This window comes from Pelecanus crispus, chromosome 1, assembly GCF_030463565.1.
Source record: "Pelecanus crispus isolate bPelCri1 chromosome 1, bPelCri1.pri, whole genome shotgun sequence".
NCBI lineage: Eukaryota > Metazoa > Chordata > Aves > Pelecaniformes > Pelecanidae > Pelecanus > Pelecanus crispus.
In genome coordinates, this window is record NC_134643.1 from 208,791,647 (window position 1) to 208,813,296 (window position 21,650).

A 21,650-nucleotide genomic window follows, 5' to 3' on the forward strand; every position below is an offset into this window, starting at 1 on the left:
ATAAAGTCAGGCACCCCCAGCCACTTTTGGCATGGCAGGCTTTGACAAATTCAAACTGAAAGACTACAGCTCATCTTTAAATAGAATTCGGAAGACTAAATAGCTCTATGTAAAACCTTAAGTACTTTGAAATTGTAACAAGAAAAGAACTGGAAGTCTCTTTTTTTTTTTTTTTTTTTAGTACTCTGATCATAACAGACTTTGGGACTTGGAATCAGGCAAATTTCATACAGTGATGTTTTTCAGTACCTGAATTAGTCTTAAAAATTTTGCAGGGGAAGACATCAAAATACCTTGCTAAATGAGTAGTCTTTTATATTACATTTTTATTTTGCAAGAAAATAAATTATACAACTTAAAAAATAAAATTCAAAAATTAAGCAGTACATCAAAATAGTTCAGCTGGACTGCCATACAGAAACTACCACCATTCAAAATTGTACAGCATTATTATCTTGGTAGTGGCACACATTCAAAATTGTAAATACCATACGTAGATAGATATTACAACTCAGGAACTCAAGTTTGCTCAACACTCCAGACTACATATAGTGTATATGACAGGAAAGCTTTCATGTATTGTTTATTTCACAAATATGACCTCAAAGGATTACAAAGATAGCATCCCAGTCATTTAGATGAAAATAGAAAACAGTTTGAGTTTAAGATAGCAAATCTTTCTGTAAAACTATCAAATCTTTTTGCCAATTGTATTTTTAAAATTTGCACTTTACAGGACAATGGCATCCCAATGCAAATAAATGCAACATGTGAACATTCAGAACATTTATATTAAGTTTAAAAAGGTGAAAACGAGAAAAGTCACATTGTCTTTTGGAAATGTAATTGCATTACAGTTGTAACAAATGAAAGGTAGATGAGTAAAAATAGAAGCTAGGGACACCAACTGTGGAAAGAGGAAAATGGAAGACTTCAGAATTGAAACCGAGATCCTCATCAAGTTGTTGGGACAGAGAAAGATTTAACAGTATTTCTTAATTAAACCCATTAAGAGTGATTTTTTCCCCCCCCTCTTCTACATCAGATTTCATTCCATAGCTATTCACCGTGGCAGTGTGTGTGGCAACATGTTTTTCAGATGCAGCACCTCTTTAAGCTAGGTCTTTGGACATATATATTCATAGCTAAAAATTGCAGCCTTCAAAGTGCGTTGTTGCCATATTGCAAGTGAAGAACAGTTCATTTTCATTTAGATCTGAACTCTACCCTCCCCAAAAGAACAGTGTACCCCAGGTATCTCCCTGTGCCCCAGGTGATACTAGTTTTAAGTGCATACTGGTGAAAGTGACCTGATGAAGGATGCTAAACGTGATTCTGCATCTTGAACAAATTTGCTGGTGTGAGTCTCAGATTTAATAAAAAACCCGACATCCATTTCTGGTATATATTTAAAGAAAAATGACCATGTCATAGGCACATTACCAATTATATTTCTGCATCCCAGGTGTTGAGAAATATAGATAACATTTAGGGTGTATTATTTTATATTTATTAGTTGACGGAACGTGCAGCTCCTTATCTTTTAGCAACCTGTTGCTTTCTGCATACACCCCAGCTTCCTAAACAGTTTTATCTGAGATGCCGCCTCTTAAACTTCTCTCTCAAATCTAAGTCAATGGCTTCAAAATCAGCATTACCCCCCTTTGCAGCTCCTTCTCCGTGACAATTTCACACTTGTTCTTCGCTGGTTAAGGGCTGGAATTTTTTGTGTTGAAAAGAGTGTGCTCAGACTGTCATGTCTTCTCCCAATTATCCCAAGTGAGCATTTATTACTTTTAAGTTACAAAGACCTTGTCTTGCAGGGACAAAGTTTTTTATTAGAATTTTGTTTTCTAATGTTCAAGTCGTTTTACTGATTAACTACACAGAGCACCACTTGCTTTTGATTCTGAATCGCAACAGCACAGGGCCAACATAAAAGATGCAATATTTTTAAACAGCATCTACTGTTGAGTATCAATAAAAGCATGTAAGATAAGCTGTGGGATTTCAATCAACCATAATTGGCCAGGTCTCCATTTGTCCCCATCTCTTGTTCATGAAACCCTCACTACTGAAAATTTCTTAACTCAAATAGATGTCCAAGTACACACTGTTCTCAGGCAGTCACATTGGCATTTACATCAGTAATAGAGCATGCAGCCTGTTCAAGGGTGCAAACAGCCATTCCTGTAGTTTGCTTTTAAACCACGCCTACTTTATGCTTTACTGCAACCATGTGAAAGCAAAACTCCTCCTCCTACTTACTGGAAGGTTTTCCTTTTTGACTAAAGTTAATTGTACCCTCTTCCCCCTTTCAATCATCAAAGAAGATGAGACCTTTAGATGTTGTACTTGAACTGGTTAATTAAAAAAAAAAAAAAATCGCACACTTGCAATTTATAGAAGAATATTTATACAGAACTGAGTAAAGCACTACTTACCTTTTGTCCCAAGACAGGCACTCTGCTCCAGTGATTCATGTTATCAGTCCAGTACATGCTGGGACATTTCAGAGTAGCAGAGAGGCAGGCAGTGCCAAATGACTACTTAAGATGATTGAAAACAGAAGAGGTAACATTAAAAAGTTGAAATTCCTGATGTGTATTTGGCACTCTCTCTGCATACACTAAACAAGGTATTCCTCCTTAGCTTTTTACCATTTTCATTAGAATTGTATTTCCTACCCTGCCAGTTTAAAAATAAAAAGCAGAGGGTTTGTTTTCGTATAAAGATGTTGACTTCTAAGCAACAAACCAGTCCAATTGGATTAGCCTTGCATGTATGTATAAAGTTACCAATAAGCAACTAGTACAGGGATCTTCAAGTGTTATTTTCTTTCTGGGCGAGTTGTGCATCACTTAACTCTTTAATGCATTCAGATATATGTAGTCATATTTAAATATCTGGAATACAAATATTAAATGTACAAGGAAATACACTTAATATTCTGTTCAGTATAACAGACCCACGCATGAAAACTGCTTTTAGAGTAAACTATCATTCAAGAAAGCTTCACCTTCTCAAAAAGGATTGTAGCAAATCATCCCTCCAAATAAGGTAACAAATAACATATATCCACTTGTTTACAGCAAACAATTTAAAAACAATCATCTCTTGCTTAAGGAAAAATATCATCCATGACTTGGAATTATTTTATGTCACTTATGTGTCAATTATTAAAATCCAGTTACTAGATTGAAGCACTGCTCTAGCCAACAGGTTTTAACTGTAACAAATACATATCAGTTGTGATGCGTGTGTTTGTGTGTCTCAAATGTTATTACATAAAAAGGATCAAAGGTGGACAGTACATTACTCTGTTGATCCAAAACACAAAAGTGAAAGTGCTACTTCTAGACCTAATTGCATTTAAGAAAACAAACAAACAAAACCCTCCCCCCAAAAAACCCCAAACCCAAAACAAAACTAATAGCAGTTCCTCAGTGCATGAATATTTGAATATTTTTTCCTTGTGCAAGTACTGGTCATCTAAAAACCCAAACCTGTATTCTTCCTGGTGGGTGTAAATCAAATCTACTTTAAAAAGTTCACAATGGGCTCTTCATGAATGTAAGTCTGCCACAAAACAGCATGCTGTTAAAAGTGTGCAACATGAAGGGAATGCCATCATGCTAGCTGAATGAGATTGGCAAAATATAGTCCTCTGTAAGGTAAGGCAGGGATTTTAATACGTAACGAAAGTCAAAACAAGTCCTTCTGCAGCACAAACTGTTGCAGCTGTCTGTCCAAGCACCCTTCCATTTACGTTCTCAGCATCCTGCAGAGTCCTCCACTATGCCATATATATGAAGGTGTTGATATCGGACTCATCTCTTCTGATATATTTGTGCTCTATAAGCCATTCAATTTGCTCTTTTATCATTTTCTTTTGTGGCAAGAACATGTTTTTCAGTATTTCTACCAGTTCAGTCTGAAGCTGGGCATTAGTAATTTTCTTCCTCATTTTCATTATTTGGATGATAGCCTCCTGGTGGGGAACAAGAGAAAAAAAAATTTTTTTTAAATGGTTGGTTGAAGTGACAAAGTGAACACAGCATTAATAGGGGCTCCTGGTAAGGCAAGACAGCAAGGAAATCTGTATTTTTCCTTAAAAATCAGATATATGCTGCATTTCTTAGCCTAAGTAGATACTGAACTGCTTTTACAAAGAAGCTGATAAATAAAAAGAATGAAGCACTGGCAAGATGCAAAAGATGTAAGACAAGTCCAGCCAAAGGAGAATCTATATTTAAATCTTGTATCTAGAGTGTCAATTACTCACTAAAACCTAATGTTCATTCACTCTCTGAGCAGAAGTCACCATTTCCAGGGTGACTTGTGATATGCCTTGTGAATAGCTCATGAAATGCAAGCTTTGTGTCAAATTGGAACTCACAAGGAGTTCTCATTTCATAAATACAACCAGGCATTAATCCTTCTGCTGGAAGTATGGCCAAGATGTTAAGTCAGGTGGTACAATTCACACTGTGCATGGCCTTGAATCTAATCTGACTGACAGAAGAGACCTGCAATTTGAAGGTAAACATGGGATTTTTGAGACTCCATTATAGGTACTGATCTCTGATGCCCCCAAAAAATCAGTTTTTTTTAGAACTGTCAGCTCAAAAGATTTGACATGACTGAAGGACAACCAACCACAAAGCAGGAAGCTGTAGTTTGTACATCTAAGATGTACTTACAAACTTTCCCTCTAAAGAGGAGGCCTCTCAAACAGTCATACTGCTGTTACTAAAGCATCATTCCATCTCTGAGATTTACTCTACTCTCTTCATAGAGAGCAGTCAAAGACGTCTTAAGATCAACAACACTGTTCATGTTGGTGGCTCAAGTCAGCCAACTTTACCATCTGCTGCCCCACCACTACACAGTTATGCCTTCACCACTTGCTTAGTATCTGCTTTGTCCTCTTTAAAAACGATCACCTGGTACATCAGAACAGGAGGCTGATAAGGACAAGTGCACAAACACATGTGCAAAATCCTGTATTGATGAAGGATCTAAGCCAAACAGCAAAAGGAAGTTCCATGGGATTCAAAATACTCATTTCATACATCAACATCCAAATGTGGACAACATGCAGTAGTGATAATACAACAAAAGAAATAGGGTAATTTTCTATTCCTCTGGCAGTTTACTTGCCTGGGTTCGTAATATTCTTAGCTGGACTATTCCTTCATTTTCCTCTTCCCGCATTCGCTCTGTAGTCAGTTGCAATCGACCAATCAAATTTATCTTGCCCCTTTTCTGAACTTTAGCGTTTTTTCTGAAAAAGTTGTATTGTATGAAAATAAGCAAAAAACACATTTTCAGTGAAGGAATTCCTGTTAAACTTAAATTACAGCAGCAAGGAGTACCATCACATATCAGATATTTATAGGCTATTAGCATTGCAGCAGTGAGATAGCTGGCTGACAAATCAAAACTCAATGCCAATGTCTCCGCACAATAAAACCCGAATACACTAGCATTACAAAAAAATCCATTAGCTGAAACCAACAGTGTCCGAAGTTGAAAAGTTACCGGTACTATTTTAAAGAATAATGTTTCAGAGAAATATATTTCAGTTTAATTATATAAAATTAGGGTTCTTTAGAGGAATTTTTTACAACAAAGTTCAGGAAATTGCACTAGTTCATTTTCCATCAAAAGAAATGTCTGCCTAGCAGAAAAAAAGGACGAATAACAGCTATTGTAACAAAGCAAGCTGATGGCATTCTTCAGTGGTCACCCACAAACTTTCTGTACAGCCTGTCTCTTCTGTCATGCCCTCTCATAATTTCCCAGAGCTCACGATCCTGATGACAAGAACAAACACCATGGCCCTGGGCAAGAAGCTAAGCCCCAGGAAAGCAGATTCATCACATCCCTCCCTCTCCACAGATCCATATGTCCAGCTGCTACTGAGAATGAGGCCCAGAATCTGAGGTTACTAGCAAGGAGCCGGTTCGAATCATAGTGATTGATAATAGAGAGAGACAAAAACCAAAGTAAACCATGCTGAATGTAGTATATACCATTTAGATAGTCTCTCTTTATACTATCTTATGCTCTGAAGGATTTCAAAGCACCAGTAAAAGAACACTGCAGTTCTCACTGAAATAAAGACACTCCTCTCTGGTGAAAGCCACACCAAAAATCCCAGCTTTTGACAGCATACCATATGATTAAGCAGTTTCACTTCCTTTCTTATCACTCTGCTTTTGAAACTGTGTGTGTGTAATAATCAATACAGCACTAGTGCTCTGCTTACACACTGTTCTTCCCATAAGAAATTTCATGGGCTCATTAGTAACAGGAAGACAGCAAAGCCTCCAATTTTGCACCTCATCCCTAGGTGTTTAAAAAATTCTATTTCACAGAAATCAGAATTATAGAAACATTTGTCTGAAGGGGCTGCTGGAGGTCATATAGTCCAACCACCTACTCGAAGCATGACTATTGCCAAAACTAAGTGAGGATAGGGCAGCAAAGCATGCGTCTAGCTGAATCTTGAAAACTTCCAAGGAGAAAGGTTAACTTAAAAGTGAATTCCTTTAATTATAAAATAGTACATTGTTATTTTACTTTTCAAACATCATCTTACATTAAACTGAACTCCTGGTTCACCGAGAAGAGGGTTCCTTCTGTAAAGTCTTTGGGTGAATTGACTTGAGGTTCATACAATAAAACCTGACGTTTCAGCTTTGGAAATGCTACAAGAGACTACAGAGAAAAGGGGGGGGAAAGAATGAAAATAAAACACCAGACTTTCTAAATGAAAACAATTACTTTAAGAACATAGTTCACTGCTGTGCAGACTGTAGTGAGGGAACCACATAGCTTTGTTCGAAGCTGCTAGAGGGCAACACAAAGACACCAATAAAACCAGAGAGGGGCCACAGTTTACCAAATCTCCTTCTGAAATGGGTTAGCATAAGTAAAATCATACAAAGTAGTAAACTCCACGAACTCATGGCTACAGAAGTGGTGTTAAGTCTGATTTACGTGATTTCTCTCTTTATTCTTGAGTTAAATAATTAAAAGTCTGATAGAGCAAACACTGAAGTTATTTTTAAGCAACGTATAATTAACAGGCGCCACTGATTTCCTAAATTAGACCAGTCCCACTCCAAAAACCACAATCATAACTGTGTGCTTTAGGCAGTATATGGTCAAAAAGATACTGCTGTTTCCAAAAGCTTATGGTAGATAACATTGGGTGGAGAGAATGTGGTAATGTAAAGGCTGTGCATGCTCAACAGTAGTGCAAGGAGCCAGCATTACAACTGATTAATTAGCAAGAAAGGTGTTCACACTTCAGTTTCAAAGTGTTCTGACAGCACTTTAAAAATACTAATTCAGTACTTCTGAGTTTTTTTAAAAAAAAGAAGTCAAGAAGAACTCTCTTTCAAGAGAAAGGGAAATACCCATAAAGTCCTCCTAAGTTCTGCATCAGGGAGTTCAGTTGCCAGTTTAAGGTTTTCAAAGCTGATCTTCTCTCTGGGTCTTTGGTTCCACGCAAACAACACAGCTAGCTGAAATGTTGTTACCTCCAAGTCATACTGGCCAACCTCGTTCTTAAACGTTATCTGTGAATAGAATGACAATTTTACTTATAAGCCTTTCTGGATCACAGGCCTTCTTACTATTATAAACACACAGAAAGTACAGCCATTGAGATTGATACACCAAAACCCATACACTTACAATTCCATTGGACATGAGGTGGTGCCAGTGCAGTTTTCTACCACTGTGATTCTTTTTATAAAATTCTTCAACTTCTGGGATGAGATCTTCTAATTCCGTGGGCAGCGAGACAAACACTTTTTCAGAACTTCGGGACCAGGCACCAGCATTTAAAATTTTAATATTCACAGAGTCAGCTGTAAGACAATATTGGATTATACAAATCTCCACATATAACAGATAGATAAACAAAATGTGCTTTTTTTTCCCTGCTCGAAATACAATTATGGAGGACTGAATTTTCAGAAAGTAGCAGGGTGTCTACCTATTTAAACATTAAGGTACTCTATGCACCACTGGCTTTCTGCCAGCAACATTGATTGAAACCTCTGGTTTTTTGGCTTGCCTCTGCAGAGCTCCTTAAGCCCTGATGCAGCTTTATAGCTGATGCCTGTAAGCACTACTCAAGGGTTTTCAGCAACAGCAGGTCCAAAACTGGATGTTTCTCAGCCTCTCTCATCAGTGAAATTTAATCTCAGAAATGTGATTTGAGCTCTTCATAGCATGCATCCAGCTCTCCTGCTGGCAGGTGAAGGAGGAGCACAGCATGAAGCACTCATGAAGAATGATGAGGGCATAAAAGAAGGGGGTAGTTCAGGCATTCACCTGGTTGACACTGACTCGAGCCCCTGCTTGGAATTTAACTACAAGAGTAGGGAGTCTGTATCTACAAGATTGCTCATAATGAAAACCCACAATAACTTACAAAATAATATAGCTCCAGTGTCAACTGTAAGAGAAAGCAGAGTCTACAGACACTTCCAACCTAGGGGTAACAATGCCCTGAAGACTATGTTCAACATGAAGTTGACATAATTTTTAACTCAAGATTCAAAAGAATTATTTTTCACTAAGAGAAATGAAAACCAGCAAATAATTCAAAAACAATACCTGGTAAAGCAAGTTTATTATTTTTGTGCATTTCTTTGAAGGCCTGGTTCAAGTCTTCAGACACTTTGATATCCTGGAACATTCTAGCCAGCTTGTTTACATAGTCTGCTGGCATGCCTACTTCCTGTATAAATACACAGAACACTAAACTATGACATAGACAACTATGAACAAAAAGCTTTATTTTTAAAATAATACACTAAAAAAAATGAAGACCATTAAAGTACACAGGTATCATCACTTCATGATAACAGTTAATCTGCAATGCAATATAAAGTTTTTTTGCATGGATCATAAATAGTTACCCCTTAAGGGCATATGATGATTCTTTTAAAGAAATCTAAGTGCTGAAGAACACATGCATGCATTAAGGAATCGATGAATTCTGAGATTTGAAGGAATGTTTAAGGCATGCAAATAATATACTAATCTACATAAAATTTCACAATTAGAACACATCTCAAGTTACTTACATACCTAAACAACAAGTACACTGCGTTTTGCTCATTTGCACATGGAATATATGAAACCTTCGGGTAATCATGTGTGGAATATTTTAAAATCTATCACTACCACCAGCAGGATCAACACTTCTCTTAGAAAAGAGCTAAACTGTTTTACTTGCACAAAGTACTGCAATAAAACAGAAGTATAAGATGTCCGAGTGGCCTGCAATTTAAGAGAGAATTCACCTAAGCAAGAAGGATATCTAAATTCAAGAGTGGGAATTAATACCACAAGCAAGAGGCACAACCAAAGAAAGAAAGATGTCAGGCTACTTACTCTGAGCCATTCCACCATATTCTCCTCAATTTCACTATCAGCTGAGATATCTAATATCAGGCGTCTTGTTAAGTGAGCTTTGTGGTATCGCATGAAAACATCTTTATTCTGTACATATTTAAGTACCAAAAGCTGTCAAAAAAGTAGATTTTAATGTATTTATTTGTATTGTCAATCATACAAGTCTTTGAACGCTGATCTAATGCCACTGTAGACTATGAAGCAGAAAAAGGCTACTTGACGTTGCCTTAAGAGCAACTGTGTTAATACTATCACAGGCATCAGCTATACATCTTTCATAGTATCACACCTCCAATTTCTTAATTTGTAAACCATCAAGAACCTTCTCATAAGTCAGAAAAGACATCGACACCAGTATGTAAAAGTCTCCTGTATTATTTTCTAGACTAACATTAGTTACTGTAATACCTTACAACCCAATACAGGCATTGATTTGCATACTAATCTTGTGAACTGACAGAGACATGAAACACTGCATGGTTTACAAGACATAAACACACATCATACACTTGATGACATAACAAACCCTTTTCCCTGTTATTACACCTTGCATAACTGTTTTTGAAGATCAAGGCCTTGACCCACATAAGGAAATAAAACAAACAAATTCATTCTTCAGAATAATTGAGAAGTAGAAAGCAAAAACATACCACTTCTTTAAGCTTTGCTTCAATTTCTTCAGAGGTTAGTTTTTTGCTTAGTGGTGTTTTTCTCAGCAACATGTCACAGTAATTAGCAAGAAGCTCAGGGCATTTGGATTCAGGCTGTGTTTTCAATCCAACACTAAATAAAAAAAGAACAACGTATCTTCAAACCGTATAGAATCCTGCTATTCTGGAGTAGTCACACTGTTAACAGGACAGACCACTCTTTCCTGATCCCCTTGGCAAGGATCCTGGTGGTGAATTCATATCCTTGTTAAACTAATGAAAAATTAGGGATAACTCCCTTTTCTTCTTGTAAGTATAAATACTACCAAACATTTTCAGACAGCTCCTACAGCTTGATCACTCCAACTGCTTTTAATTTTAGAACTCTTAACAATGAAGGATTACGTTCAAACTACAGTTTGAAACAACTAAATATTGCACAGCAATAAGTATTCCAGTAAAGAATTAACAACTGCTGCAGTGAAACATTTCACTCATCTTGTCAGTATACTCTAATGAAAGCCTCAAGAACAGCCTCCTGCACTGCATTTCATAGACTGCAAAACCTGACACATCTACCACATAGTAACAGGATAAAATTTTTTTCTAACAGGTATAAACAGCAGACTAACAGCTTGGAATTAAAAGCAGATTAAAGTTGAACAAGATGATGCTACAGTAGTTTTTGGAATTAATAACCCAGGAAGGTATTACTAAATTCAGCTAACAAATTGACTCATTACTCTACTATAAAAGAATAGATCCCCAATTACTACAAATAATTTGAGTTTGAACAGGCTGCTATTCACTGATCCACTGCCATGTGAAGAGTGTCTTATCAGAGGTTGATAAGCAATCTGAAATTCCATAATGCAAAGAATACAAAGCACTTTTAAACACAGCGTTACTTTTTGAAGATATTTTAAAAGAGAAGCTCAATCTTCAACAATTTAAAAACCTTGATTCACATAAAGTTTATATGGCTTACCCCTTTTGCTTCAATGGCAATTCAAGTTTAAATATTGTAGCATCATTCACAACTGCTTTGTATGCCTGAAAAATAATTACAGATTTTTAGTGTTTCACTCAGTTTCTCTCTTTAATGTATGAATGACAAAGGTTTTATATCTCTCTTAGATTACTGTAACATGAAATTAATCCGGTTTTTTTTTATTAGCCCAAAGTTTGCGGATTTGATTTTCAATATGAGAGTTCAAATCCTATGACTCAGTTTCCCATTAACTGATGTTTTGAGTTTTCCTCTTTTCCATTAACATACTACTTTCCTTTAAGCAACAACTTAGGAAGGGGTTGCATTGAGCAGCGCATCATGAGACTGCACCCAAATATGTAGTAAATTCTAAACATAAATATATTGCGGAATCAGACATTAAGGTGCTCAACAGAAAGATCATCATCTGACGTGCTCTACAACATTAAAAAGCTGAACACAAATGCAACTTTATGCATGACTACACAAATTAAAAGCTAATCAGCTGGTATTAAGTTTCATCAGTATTTTAGTCTGCATTATTTACTAGAGTATGAGCAGCTTCTAGATTTAACAGTGAATGGGCACAAAGATTTCAGAGACATAATACGAATTACAACAATTCTTAAACTGAAAACAAATGATCAGCAGAAACACATACCTTATCTCTTGCAGTAAGAAATCTTGGATCATCTTGAAAAGCTTCTTTAACCAACTTACTAAATCGATTAAATAGTGTGAGCAATTGCTCTACGTATTTCTCAGAATCCTAAAGTTAAAGAGGAAAAAAAAAATCAAATAAAAAACCAAGGCTACACAGAATTCAGTGTGAGCGTACATGTAATTCTCTAATCTGTAATAATGTAGCATCCTCAAGCCTGCATACTATGAATGAGCACTTTATTCTCTGTACTGAAGGCTTACAGTATATAAGCCTCAACACAGACTTTCAGGATAGTATTTCCAATATGCAAACATATATATACACACAGAGGAAAAAGTATGTAACCTTCAAATACTGCATAATACTCCGGCACCCTAGACCCAGAGAAAAAGATGATAAAAAAATGAAAAAGAACAGTGGGAAAAAAACCTTTTGATTTCCACACTGGACAACCACTCCTAGATTGAAAGCAAATTTCAAATTTCATCAGGAAGCCACAATTCTGAAGAAATTGATTATGCCTTTTTAATTAAGATGCTAACACAATCCTATCGTATAAGTATTCCATGCACTTCATTTATAACCTTTTCTCTACTGCAAATTGGATTCACGTTTTAAAGCTACAACTGAAAACATAAGGAATAAAAAATTATTCTAAAGACATTTAAAATTTTCAGTGGATTAAATTTTATGTTTAAACATAAAATCTTCAAAAATTATTTCCATTCACATGTATGTCCCACAATTAGAGAGTATTTAACCTCTGCAAAGTTGTTTTTTCATTGCTATTTTATTAAAAAACAATACACTTACAGTAGTAATAGTTTCAGCAGCTGCTACCATATCTGCAAGTCCAGCACTAACAATATGTTCTTCCAAGTCTTTTAGCATAGGCTCTATGCCATTTGGAACCTTATCCATCAGTGAAAACATTAAATGCAACTCTGAAAGATACAAACACTGATAAAGCCACCAGTCAAAGACCTGTATAAAAACCAAATATACTGCATTTCTGCTAGGTATGTCTCAATGGAACACTGAATATGTAAAGAACAGATAATCCAATTCATCCCTTAAACGGAGAGATGTTTTGAGTACTGTTCTAATTCTGGTCCCACAAGAAGATTCTTCTGAAGGCATAAGAGATATTTATTGCAACGTAATACGTGCTTACGGCATATAATATCACAAGCTTGAATAAAACACCCTAAAATCAATGGAAATTTGGATTAAGTCCAGGTTCCCAGTATAACTGCCTTACAATTCCTGGCAAAAATGTGATTCCCATTTCAGTTGGAAGCCTACAGGAGTTTATGCAGGAAACTGTATGGATTCAAGATTTTTTTTTTTTTTTTAAATTAAAGCCAAACAGAGCTGTCTTTGTGTATCTTCCAATAGCATCCACAATGTTTTGTTTTAATTAAAAGCATGCCAAATTCTAAAGTAACCAAAACTGACTAAAGTAAACAGCATTTTCTCCTTTCTCTCTCCCTCCTTTTTCCTAAAGAGTTTATTTAGTTTTTCTGAAAGTCATGAGTTCAAAAACTTTAAAAACTGATATGGTTTATTTGTCTACTTTTCTGTGAAAGCATTTCAACACTGCTTTTAAAAAAAAAGAAAAGAAAAAAAAAAAGGTACTGAAACATAGATAATCACCTTGACAAAGCTGTCCACAAAGGAACACCTGGATTAAGGCCACCAGATTGTTTTAGAGACACCACAGAGATTTGAACTAAACACAGCAAAAGACTCTGCTTAACGAAGTAGAACAAACTGATCATGGACTCTGATTCTTTTTTTGATAGAAAAAAAAATTCATACATTGGCTTAGTTCCTCAATGCTGTATCTACTGTGAAAGGGGACATAAACCAGAGGCCCTGTCTTTGTTTTCTCCTCTGCAATACTTTCGTCAGCAACATCAAGATTCTATCACCGCTGAGAGTGAAATGTTATCAACTTCTGTATACCAACAACTGCTGCAGAACTAAATACAAAAGCAATGCACAGAGAAGAAAAAAATCCTTTTAGAACATAACAATGCAAATCAAAGAATGGAAACTACCAAAAACCTTCAACAAGAACTTGCAATGCTAAATGATGGGATTTCAGGAACCAGAAAAAAATGGAGTCAGAGGTATTCTCAGGGCAATTTAGATGTACTGTAAGTGATGGCAGTGCTGTTTTACACAGGGTAAGTCCAAAAAGCTCACTCAACTTTTACTGGATCTTTTTAATTTCTACTTTAAAAAAGGGTGAGAGGGAGGAAGAGATGGTGGAAAAAAGGAAACAAAAAGATATATTAAAGGGTTCTACAGATGTTTCTGTAAACTAGTGATGGCATGAATAATTCAAGAAAAAATTCATTGGCTTCTCCTAATAAACAGTGTCAAAGGACGACTTCAGGTGCATCCCTAAAACTGTAGGAACCTGAAAAAAACAGATTCTTCAAAGACAGATTTCAAAGTAACAAAACCAAAAGGAACATTTCACTGGAATTTCTCTCAGAACACATTATGACACTGAAAGGTAAAGAAATCCTTATCGTAGTTGTTGGGGCACTTAAAAAAGTTCTGTTTTCATTCTGTATACACAAAAGCCAAGTTAACTTTTTATTCCTGTTACTTCAGAAATAGAATTTAGGCCTCCCAACCCCAATATTGTAAGCAAACCAAAACGCACTAAGCCAATTCTGAAGAGTGTTTGCAATTTATGACATCTTTGATAGTTTTTAATTGGAAAACATTATGACTTCCTTGCTTTGTACTGCATGTAAATATTAAGTACTTAATATAACAGAGTATTTTACAGTAGTACCCAGCTCATAGCCAAAAAACCCAGCCCTTTTTTGTCAGATGCTGCTTAATAAAGCAAACATCATTAAATTCTTTGGGGTGAATAGTATCAGAAAGAGACATGCTAAACGAAGTACAGCAGAGGATACTATCAGATATATATATTACAACGTGTAGCTCCAGTCTTTAAATAAATTTTTAATCATCTGCACCTGCATCCTTCATTAAAACATTTTAAACAGTATAGATACAATTCGGGGGGTGGGGTGGGGGTGGGGGGGAGCAGCCAGAAGATTTGAAAGAGATACTTGAGTTCTCATATACTAAATGGAAGTATTTTGCAACCAAGCAGTATCATGGGGCAGACGTAGCCACAAGGAAAGAGGACGGTGTGAATACTTCAACAAGTTTCTAAAGAAAGATGCTTTGGATGCGATAGATGAAGCCTTCTGAAGCTCTGCATTTAAATAAGCCTCCTGTATTCTCCCAAAGGCTGTAACATATACTCATAAGAAGTCTGGTGGCTTTCTAGATTTAGCTCTGGACTACTGCCAGAAATCATGCTGCTAGATGAACAGATCAGTATGACATAGTTTTGAGGTCAAATATTTTCTGAAATGCTAGCTTTGGAAGTATTTCTACACTGTTCTAAGTCATAAAACAGTTTTCACATTTGCATAGACATGAAAACTTCATATAGACATTAGTAAATATCCCCTGGCTTCAGGGGAAAAAAGAAAAAATTAACCTGTGATTTCAGCTTTTATTTTTTTCAAATTCCCTACTTGAATGATGACATTTTAATGACTGACTTAGTTTGGTTATCATGCAGGACCAACACAAGACTTTTCAGTCACACTAACCTCTCAATTTATGGCAGCAGAGTTAAAAAAAACTTCTGAAAACTTTAAAAAGGCATGCAGAGCTCAATACTCACGGTGATATACTGGCTATGAAGCCAGATGAAAAAACTTGCAGAGATTTTGTTCATTGACCTATTGGTCCTGCACTAACAGAATAAGAAATATTTCTCCCTGCTTTTCAGAAAAACAGCTTTGTAAAGAGGTGCTTCACTTTTTTTCCAGGGGGAAGGAGGTAGTGGGGGTGGAGTGAATGGGGAGTGTCTGTATCTGAACTATTCAAATAGAAAATAAGACCCATGCAATATTTACCAGAGTTGGTGAACATGACGAAAATAAGTTGTAGGAAAATAAAGAAAATAGAGCACAAAATAGTCTTTTCTTTCAAGTAAGATGAGAGCTATCCAGTCATTCAAATTAGGGTATTGCACATACAGATTTCAGAAGCGATATAAAAAAAAAACCCACTAACCAATGATGGTCATTTTTTGTGGGATAAAATTGCCCACATGCAGTAATATTTTATCTACAAAACACTGCCACCATCTATTAAAAACAGTAATTTGATATATCTACTAACAAATCTATTTTTATGCAGTTGATGCTGAGTTCATCCTGCACTATTCTTGAAGCTTCACTTACTTTCTGTTTCATTTCGTTTGATCATGCCTTGGCATTCAGCTAAAATAGTCTCTTTAAAAGATGTCACCAGGGCATTGACGCAGCACTCCATTAGCTGAAATATATTAAACACAGAATTAGCTCATTTAGTGGTCTTAACACCAAAGTCTGATCTGTCTCAAGTTTGCCATAACACAAAATCCAGCCTGTTCCAAACAACTGTGCTCTATAAAATAATTAATTCATCCACTGATTCATATAAGTATGTGTAGTTTGAATAAAATCTGTACAGGAAACCATATTTCTTCAAAATGTGTAGGTTATAGTAAATGTGGTAAACTCTCTTCCAAACCAGTAACGAGCTTAGTATCTCTGTCACCTCTTTTCTCTCAAGGGAGCCATCACTTTTGGAACACCAACTACCCTACTTAGTTTCCAAGTATACATCCAAGAGCTAAGAATAGTTCTCATTCCAGCATACCCTATTTGGACCAGGCTGGTTGGCTTGAACAAGACACTATGGCTAGATCTAGAACAGAAACTGCTTGTACATGTCAGGACCATCTCTCTTTTGTCAGCCTCTTTATATGGGTTACAATTTATAGCTGTGCAAAATGAATGACTTGCTACTTAACAAAAGACATAAAATGCATTTTGATCCACTGCAGAAAATTCAGATTTAAAGGGTATTTATTTAAAATAACCTGTTTCCTGAACTAATTTCAATACAGACAATTATGAACTATTCATTGCAGTTACATCTTCCTCCAGAATTTGAACTGTGTAAAATATTGCTCAAGGGAGGGAAGGGGAAGGAAAAAAAAAAGAAAAAAAATCCTTTACATTAAGCGTCCATATTTCAGCCTAAGAGGAAGTCTAGAACAGTTTCAATGAAAATTCTATTGCTCCTTTTGATTGCAAGGAACAATAACTCTCTCAGGTATTCTAAATGAGCACTGAGAAACCCTTTACCTACTAGACTGGCGAGCTTATTTTCAAACATCATTCTCATCCACTGTTAAACGGCGGGGGGTGGGGGGGGGGGGGGGGGAAGGTCATACCTGACTCAAAATGAAAATAAAAATTGACTTGAATAAACACCTGCCCTTCAATCTGAACTTTCGATCTACATTTACTATTAAAACATCTGTAGAAATTGTAAATTACCAGACTGGAAAGTAATACAGATTTTTGCAATGTACAAACTGCAATGTAATATTACTATATAAATATAAAATACATCTATTTTTGTACACATTATACTTACTGCTTCTACAGAGTTACATTCACGCCTTGTTTCTAAATATCGTAGTGCTCTTTTCTCTTCTTCTTTTAGTTTAGCATCTGCCTGTGCAGAAGTAGAACAGCAATCATTTTAAGTACTAACACTTTCAGAACAAAGTTACAACAGAATTTTTACTTACATATTTCATATAATTCTGTACACCATTTTGTTGTAAATACGAAGGAGCCTGTGTTCTATAAAACCTCTCTGTTGAATCCAAATACGCCTTTTCAAAGTTATCCCGGTATATCTGAAGCTTATCTTCAGGATTAGAACAAAGGTTAACTGCAAAGAGAAAGTCCAAACTTACTCTCAAGTCTTGGAAACTTACGTGGCTAATAACAAGCAAATTTCTCTCATTAAAGCGAGTCTTGTATTAAAAGGTTGCATTGAACAATTTGAAGTATCCTATAAACGCACCGTGACCCCTACAAAATTGTCCAGTCTTTGCCCCAAAAACATTTAGATTAACTATAGGGAACTGGAAAGAACTGGATACTTATCTGCAGCATTTTAGACATTCAAACATGGTAACCGGAAATACACATACAACTGCAAAATTGGAAAGGAAAAAAAGAGGCAAAAAAAGCAGCTCAGCATAATGCCTAATAAAGTGAAAACTTCTCCACCTGACTGAGCAAACAGCTTTTCTTAGACACTGTTCTTAGAATCCCAATGTCTTCATTTTAGACTTTTTTTTTTTTTTTTTGCATTGTTTTTTTTCTGTTTTACAAGAATGGAGACAGTGAGCTTACTGCTACCCAGCAGTGCTTTGCACTATTTGGAGAAAAGTTTCCACCCTTCTCTCAACTGTTACAGAGAAATAAAAAAAAATAAAAGTCCTTAAATGGAATACACTTTAAAAAAAAAAAAAAAACCAAACAAAACAGAATCAGACATCTATAAAGTCATCTGAAAGAGTATTAGCCACAAGTTTAATTCAACAGGCTGCAGAGCTTTGAAGAAGAGGCAGGCAATGGTGAAATGTTATAGAAGATTCAGATACACTGATCTGTTTTTCAAAGATGACAATGACAGAGAGTCTTAGATGCAGCCTGTTTAGCATTTCTTCTTCAAACTGTCTGAAGAATCAGAAACAGTATGGAAAGGAGCACAGACATAAGGTTATATCTGCAACCCTTAAAGGTCAGAAAGTAGTCTGCTCTTTGAAAACACTGATTTTGCAGTAACTGATACGTAGCTAAATCACTTAGAAGTTAAAGATTTTAAACAGAATTTAATTGGTATCACAAATCAACAACAAAATAATCAATAAAAAATGCTGAGATAATCATTCCAATCCTACCACCACAATTGTCAACTTTGTATGATGAAAATTCATTTACTAAAGTGAGGAGGCAACAGAGATCAGTCCTTGCAAGACATACCATATGATTCTCGAACTCCAATAACAAGCTGAGAGTCGAAAGCTTCTCCTAGTCTTTCAGCATGAACTAGCTTCATTGCACTATCCTGAAGTCTATTTTTTATATTTGAAAATATGGATTCATTCCATGTATCTAGCATGAGCTGTGTATCGGGAGGGAAAAAAAAAAATCCTGTCAGAAAGGTACACAGACCTAAGTTTGTGCAAAAGAAATACAAGAGATCAGAAACAGAAATCAAGCAAGTTACAATGTAATTTTCAGGTTATATACAGCAGTTCAACTACCTTAGAACTTGATCTCCCTCTGAACTTGTTATAGAAACAATATTCAGCTTACATTCTAAGTTTACTTTATGTAACTGGATAGCTAGGGGAAGCAGTGTTTGATTCAGGTATTAATTCCGTAAGTCTGTATTATTTCTACAGTTCTCAGTAATCAGTCAAGTAACTTTTCCAGCAATGCAATGTGTCAGGAGTTGCAATATCAGGGGGTACTTTTGAGCCAAACATCCAAATACAGTTCACTATTTGGCAGGCTCAGTCTTAAACAAAACCAAAAACTCAACACCATAATTATGTAAAGAAAAAAACCTGATGGTTTCAGATTTATCTAACATGACAGTTAAATATGCAAGTAGTGCATATATAATTTACAAAAAACTCCAAACCCCATCTAAGCACTACTAAGTTTTAAAATTATGGAAGCTCCTAACAAAATCCTCATCACTCAAAAGGGTCCCTTCATATTCCACTGTGTGATTTTTTTTTTCTTTTGCAATCACTATTGACACTGTTGCAAATGTATTGTGTTACACCTGATCACCAGACCCAATGTGCTGCAGCTGAGCAACACAAAAAGCTTACTGGCAGGCCAGGCTGTACGACATCCACCTAAGCTCCACCAGCTGTTCAGTAGTAAATACTCAAAGCATGCTAAATGTTTGTGTAAAAAAAAAAAAAAAAAATCTTAATTTGCTTTAGAATTCAAATTACTGTCATCATTTCTTTTGCCCTTAGACACTGGGTCTAGCTCTTTCTATATGCCACTGAATACCTAACAAAATTATGCCAAAGCTTAAAAGATAATTTTTGTTTTTTCTATCCAACTCATGCCATTTCATTATTTCAGAAGAAAGCTCAAACTTAAGAGTATCTTCAAGCTTGACAGTAACTGCTATGAATGTAATTTAAGCATGCCAATTGTCAGTCTACACTGGCAGTGGAAACCAGGTTGGAATCATAAAAATTACCAGTTCAAACATTACCTCGTGATTGTGAATAAGCTTACTAAAAATGAGCTTAGGATGACTTGACACAGCTGTATGGCAAAGTTAATAGTAAAGATTAGATGGCCTTATTCCATTCTTACTTTGTAAATTTTATATTTTAACACAGCAAGCACCTAACAGAAGTCAGATATCCTTTCAAGAGAGTTGAGTTTACCACCCTTTATTCTTAACTTCTCCATAACTCTCAATTTCAACCAAATTTCAATTTCTGACACTGAGGTCCTGTGTGTTGGAAGGGAAATATTGTTCAAAACATTAGAAGATTCTTAGAAGCAAAGCTTTGTTTGATTACAGTTCCGCAATGACTTTTTAAATTATTTTAACATTACTGATATGCACATTATGGTTGCACTGTACAATTATAGAACTGGTTTACAAGAGCTCAAACGAGTGAAAAATGGAGAAGAAAACAGTGAGATAATGACAAGCAACCTGGCAGGCACATTAACAGCTTTGTCACGGTCAAACTGCTTTTAAACATTATGGATAAGGAAGTTTTATGGAAATATTTGAAGGAAAACACAGGTATCATTTTGGGTGACTATATGAAGAACTTCTCAAGCATGGAAAAGTTTTCACAAGACTCTTTTCAGAAAATTACAGAGAATGATGCCGGAAACAGGAAGTGACCTTCAGCAGCGAATATGAAATAATAAGACAGACTGGGGACTCTGGGTTTTGATGGTCCTACTGGGCTGCATATGAGAGGTAAGACACATCTCCATCAGCTTCAGTCCTGAACAAAATCTGAATTGTTAGACACCAGTTCTTTCTCCCAGTTTCTCCTTACTACTTTCTCCACTCCACCTTGCTTTTTCTTTCATTTCTTAGTTCTCCTGCCTTCTGCATACAGCAGAGTTAAGAGTTCAAGTTTGCCAGATCTTGGAGAGCCTGATAAGATCATGTGCTTTCTCCAAGAAACAATGAAAACAAAAAAAGTAACTTGAGGTGGTGATTTCTCTCTTTGCTGCTGTTCTCTCTTCCTTTTCTTCAACAGGTACAGAGGATCACATGTCAAAATAGGAGGGTGAAGAAAAAAACCTTGCCTAAAGTAATGCATTTGAACTATTTTGTTCTTCCCATGCTGGAGACAGGGGAACAGTTAAAATGATCTTCAGTACCAAATGAAAGACTGCTACATTTCATCTCCCTACAGATACTTTCTGCAGTGAAAAGGGATAATGATTTATGTTAAACTAAAGGACTTAACACTTTACAACTGGTATGCTCTGTTTTTCTTATAATAAAAGACTAAAGCAATTTCAAGGACCATTATTCACGGGACTCAGTGCACTGAGCAACCCATACTCAAAACCCTGGACTTTCTTTAGGTATTTGGTATGAAATAGTAAAAAAATCATATTCACAAGATTCTACATGTCTAATCTTTTCATTGATATGACTGACAGTTTGGAGGAAAAAAGGGAACTTAGGAGATCAATAGCCATATTTAACTTGAGATGACAGCATTTAATTGGTCATTTATGAAATGCAGAGATGTGCCCCAGTTAAGATCTTGGCCTAGGGAAATACACTAGGAGTAGAAAAACTACAAGTACACTTGCTACTCACAAGTATAGAAACAGTAGGTAATTTACAACTGCCTCCCACCCCAAGATTCAAGTCATAATTAAAAAAAACCCCAAAACCAAAACCCAAACAACAA

At 35.9% G+C, this 21,650-nt stretch overlaps 1 protein-coding gene across 1 annotated transcript in view; it reads right to left on the minus strand.

Annotated features, from left to right (window-relative positions):
* Positions 1-316: 316 nt before the first annotated feature.
* CUL5 (cullin 5) overlaps positions 317-21,650 on the minus strand; it is a 32,259-nt gene continuing 10,925 nt past the window's right edge. Inside the window, exons 5-19 of the mRNA XM_075715613.1 lie at positions 18,697-18,838; positions 17,448-17,593; positions 17,291-17,371; positions 16,045-16,138; positions 12,563-12,693; positions 11,747-11,854; positions 11,083-11,147; positions 10,095-10,227; positions 9,424-9,555; positions 8,641-8,764; positions 7,711-7,886; positions 7,431-7,592; positions 6,608-6,726; positions 5,164-5,287; positions 317-3,991 (exon numbers count right to left, since the gene is read on the minus strand). Coding sequence (XP_075571728.1) covers positions 3,797-3,991; positions 5,164-5,287; positions 6,608-6,726; positions 7,431-7,592; positions 7,711-7,886; positions 8,641-8,764; positions 9,424-9,555; positions 10,095-10,227; positions 11,083-11,147; positions 11,747-11,854; positions 12,563-12,693; positions 16,045-16,138; positions 17,291-17,371; positions 17,448-17,593; positions 18,697-18,838 — 1,932 coding nt within the window. The 3' untranslated portion in view covers positions 317-3,796. The remainder of the gene's footprint in view (positions 3,992-5,163; positions 5,288-6,607; positions 6,727-7,430; positions 7,593-7,710; positions 7,887-8,640; positions 8,765-9,423; positions 9,556-10,094; positions 10,228-11,082; positions 11,148-11,746; positions 11,855-12,562; positions 12,694-16,044; positions 16,139-17,290; positions 17,372-17,447; positions 17,594-18,696; positions 18,839-21,650) is intronic.